Source organism: Centruroides sculpturatus, unplaced genomic scaffold, assembly GCF_000671375.1.
Source record: "Centruroides sculpturatus isolate CEXI.00-Female unplaced genomic scaffold, Cexi_2.0 scaffold843, whole genome shotgun sequence".
Lineage (NCBI taxonomy): Eukaryota > Metazoa > Arthropoda > Arachnida > Scorpiones > Buthidae > Centruroides > Centruroides sculpturatus.
The window spans coordinates 48,371-52,847 of NW_019385174.1; the positions used below are offsets into that span (position 1 = coordinate 48,371).

The 4,477-nt window shown below is 36.9% G+C and overlaps 1 protein-coding gene across 1 annotated transcript; it reads right to left on the reverse strand.

Moving 5' to 3' along the window:
• Nucleotides 1-981: 981 nt before the first annotated feature.
• On the reverse strand, nucleotides 982-3,915 carry LOC111635742. The gene is made up of 2 exons (XM_023380809.1): nucleotides 3,903-3,915; nucleotides 982-2,090 (listed from the first exon to the last, which is right to left on the reverse strand). The coding sequence occupies exon 2, from the start codon at nucleotides 2,081-2,083 to the stop codon at nucleotides 1,400-1,402; it is 684 nt and encodes a 227-aa protein (XP_023236577.1). The 5' UTR covers nucleotides 2,084-2,090; nucleotides 3,903-3,915; the 3' UTR covers nucleotides 982-1,399.
• Nucleotides 3,916-4,477: the final 562 nt, after the last annotated feature.

The window sequence follows — 4,477 nt, forward strand, 5'->3', positions numbered from 1 at the left end:
TAATAGTATTACAGTATTTGTTTTATTGTAATCAATGTAACGTAATTGGTCAGGTCATGTCTGCCTTTATTAGAACAAAATGAAAAGATTCACTCTCTCGTAATTGATATAGTGTATACATTACTTGATTTTTTCATCTTTTTTGCTTTTACTCATATTCTCTTTATTTAGATAGTTATATAATTAATGTGTCACAGATTGTTCTAAACAGGAATATAGTTTTTAATGTTGCTGAAAAATAATTTTCAGTTTTTTCGAATGAATTCAAACTGCATTTGCCTACATAGCCCAGTGAATTTATTGAATAGTTTAAGAATAACTTTATAATATAATCGAGACGAATTGATAATAATAATTATAATAGTAATAAGCGGAGACCCCAAACGATTAGTACAGGGGTCGCCAAACTTTTTTAACCGTCGACCCCCAACCACTTTCCAAAGCCTCAGTCACAGTAGTGACACACCATGGACTGAAAATACACTCACAGACAGACACACACAAAACACAATTCTATCACAAGCCTGCCTAGCAGAGAAGAATAGAAACACAAATAAATGACATTAGACAGCAATTAGGCAGGCTGACACAATACACTAAAAACAACATAACACCCAAATTAAAGAAACAACTCAAAAACATTTTCAAGAAAATTAAAACACACACAAAACATGAACATCACAACACACACATTACAGAATACATCGATACACTTAAACAAAAACTCGCAGCCAAAGCACATAGACTCAAACGATACAAAACATGTACACTACGAAAACAACAAAATAAATTATTCACAAACAATGAAAAACTTTTCTACAGACAAATCAGTACCAAAACAAATACTGAAACACAGCACAGTGGCACACCAACAGAAGAAGAACTCACAACTTATTGGTCNCATTCGACGATCGGTCGAATAATGTTACCACTTCCCGGGACGTGGACCCAGAGGTTGGATTTTGGGAAGCGTGTTCGTGTTGTCAGTTATGTAATTTACAGAGCTTGTGAATGGAAAGTGGGTGGATGGATGCGACGACTGTGTTGTTGTTGGAACCGTGTGTGTTACCGTGAGGGGTGTTGTTATTTTAGCGATTGGATGTAAAGCGTTAGTATAACAAGGGGGAAAAAAATTAAAAAACCCCTTGCCGTCTTAAAACTAGGTTAGTACTTAAAGGCTAATGAAAATAAATTAAACTAAAGAGATGATAAAAAATAATTAGTCTGCAAAAACTTACTTCGTATTATCTCTTTAGCTTAATTTACTAGCGTTAGTATAACAAGGGGAAAAAAAATTAAAAAACCCCTTGCCGTCTTATATCTAGGTTAGTAATAAAATAAAGAAAATAAACCAATCGTCTCTCTTCCTCCTCCTCCTCTTCCACGGTCGGTGGCATCGCTAGGGGTTGCGAAACCATAAAGGAACAATAATGCGCTGCCTCCGAGCTGAAGTGAGCAGCCTATTTAAGGTTTGCTCCACAGGTTTCGATTTGCACCTGGGAAATCTATAGGCTGGAAAGTCAACCAGAAAGTGGGTGAGCCTGCGCAACTTCTCCACCGGCGTCTCGTCCGGCTCACGTGGGTGGCGAAGAACGAAGAGGTTCTCGCCCACCACGTGTTTAGCGAAGTGCACAGTGTCCCACAACGCGTACTTCGTCAAATCTTCGGGTGGTTCCGAATGCCACTCATCACCAAACGGATCGTACGGCCGGCGATGGAGTTCTTCCTGCACCCTATTGTGCAGGTCCCAGAGACGAAACACGTCTCCGAACTCCATCCCGTCGACCGGACCAATCCCGTCTGGTTCGGCAAAGAATGTGTCTGCCAGAACCAGCAGTGATGAGAGATCCGTACTGACCCCGTGATCAGACGAACTTGGCAAAATATTGCCACCCCCTTCCTCAAACCGAGAATCTCCCAGCAGGGAAACCAGAACCGAGGAAACGCGCACCGACTCCTCGCTTTCCGTCGGAAGGGTGATCTCGCGGATACCCTTGACGGAAAGAGAGTCGTCGCGGGGCTCCTTTCCTCTGCGGAATCGCAACCTCAAGTTCCGCCACCAACTCCTCACCTTCTCCAGCATCTTCACTCTGCAAGAAACAAAAATTAAATTTTGTTATTGATGAATGCAATATAATTTGTATTACAATTTCAAGCAAGAAGTTGATCGTCTCAATCTTTCTTGTTTTGCACAATTTCTATATAATCAAAGTTTTAATATACAGCAGGGTAGTAGGTATACAGTTGTTATTATGGGAAAAAAACATACAGGGATAAAATAGGAAGAAAAAACATTTATTTTTATGTACAAATTAAATCACAAATAAATAAGGAATACCAACTAATAAAAGATAATAAGAATAACAATAATGAATATCAAATGTTTGTATTTCTCAGATTCTCAACTGTATACCTACTTTTGCACCCCCCCCCGTATTTGCAATTGATTAAATGGTAAAATGATTAATGAGAAAGAAGTATACGTAATAATTTAGCCAATATTAAAAGAATTTTCTATTGATTTAATAACAGAAATTAGTTTAAAGGTATTTGAAATGAAGTTGACCAAACGTAAAAATTGCTGAGGGCATACTTTAGTCACATTCTGTTTTGTGGTATACAAGATTATGTTTTAAATTTTAGTTTTGTTCAAAGTTTAACGAATATTAAAAACAATTTTCCTATTTCATAAATACAAACTCTACTTCTTAAATAAACTTATAAACAATGTCTCAAAAAATTATTAGAGGCATTTGCAATTAATTGGTATAATTGGGCTGCAGTTTGAAAAACTTGTAGATCTATTGCCTCTAAACAGTAACACTAACTTGTAAGCAGCCTAACTTGTAAGTAACGGTCATGGGAAGATGACATAGTCAAGAGCGACCCGAACCCGGGCTTCTGCTTTACTCGTGTTTTGATATTTGCATATCATACTCAAAGTATACAATAAGTTCACATAATACAAAGTACAGTTGTCCCTCTATAGTCCGACGTTTTTTAATCCGACATGCTCAGTAGTCCGACGCACCTCCCGTCAAGGTACCCGTCCCCGTTACGTGTCTGCTTGCACAGAAGCATGTCGCGATGTGAATCTCCCCATCCAATTCTTACTCGATGACACACATTTCGTGTGTTTTATTTATGTGAGCAGTCGGAGTAGAGAATATTGTAAATTACTGCTAGCAAAACAATGCGAAATATGTAATTATTTTAGGTAATCCGGATACTTTTGGTAATCTGACACACCTTTGGTCCCATGCCTGTCGGATTATCAAGGGACAACTGTATACAATAAGTTCCAATAAAAGTCACACGCTCCTTTTCTGAGAATTTACACATCATGCTAACTTTTTAGAGGGAAGCGTATTTGACGAAAGCAATAGAATTTGATTTTATCAAAAATAACATTTCCATCAAAGCAAGCTCGTTTGCTTGAGGCTGTGGAGAGTAATGGCTGGCTTAAAAAGTAGGGTTCCCGACCGTTTTCTTCTTTCCTTTTGACACGATGTTTTTCGTCTATCACATTTTATTTTTTCTCCCACTAAGCATTCAAAATTATATAAATTGACACTGTAGATTTTATAAACAAAGTACATTTACATAGGCTGTGTCTCAGACCCAAAGTTTTCTAGCGAATCGTGCAACACGATAAATTTTTCCTCCCAGTCCCAAGGGTTCCAAAGTACCAGTTTGGACACGGTTAAAATTAACTAAAAATAATCAGAAGAGGTTGCCGGGGACTACACTTGCAAATATTTCTGTTCTGTAGCTTAGAAGCAAATGTGTTGTTTTTTGGATTTAATTCTTTATATACCACAGTAAACGATCGCATCTTACATATACAAATACTTAACACCTTATTCTTGCCGAGAAATATAATTTATTCGAAACAAACTAACGTTTTCAGCCTGATTCACAGGCCATCTTCAGGTTTAGAATACATTTGAATTAAAATTCCATCAATGGAATACAAAATTTAAATTCAAAATTAAATAAGGTACAATTAAAATAAAATATTAAATAACCAACATAAAACAAAAATAAAAATATAAAAACAAAACTATATAAAAATGCAACAAATGAATATATAAGTATTAATAAATGCAATTACTAAGACATTCAATAAAACTACTATATTGATTGGTTAGAGCCCTTATTAAACTTCTTAACCATAAACTTCCATGCAGAGGGAAGACTTTCTGCGTCCCTCGCATTTAGACAGCCTTCTTGTAATCTACTCCTATAAATCTGCAACTTTTCCGCTGTCAACGCCAAAGATGGAGAAGATAAAGGATTTATGATGGTCGCCTCATTCCATTTGACTATAGCTCCTGGTGCTTGTGCCATTTGGGACAAAATTGTTGCATTAGACCCCTTTCTGATATTATAACTATGCTCCTTGATTCTAAGCCCTAAACTTCTAGTGGTTACTCCAATGTAGTCTTTTTTAACGCCCAATTGCATGTTCTCATAC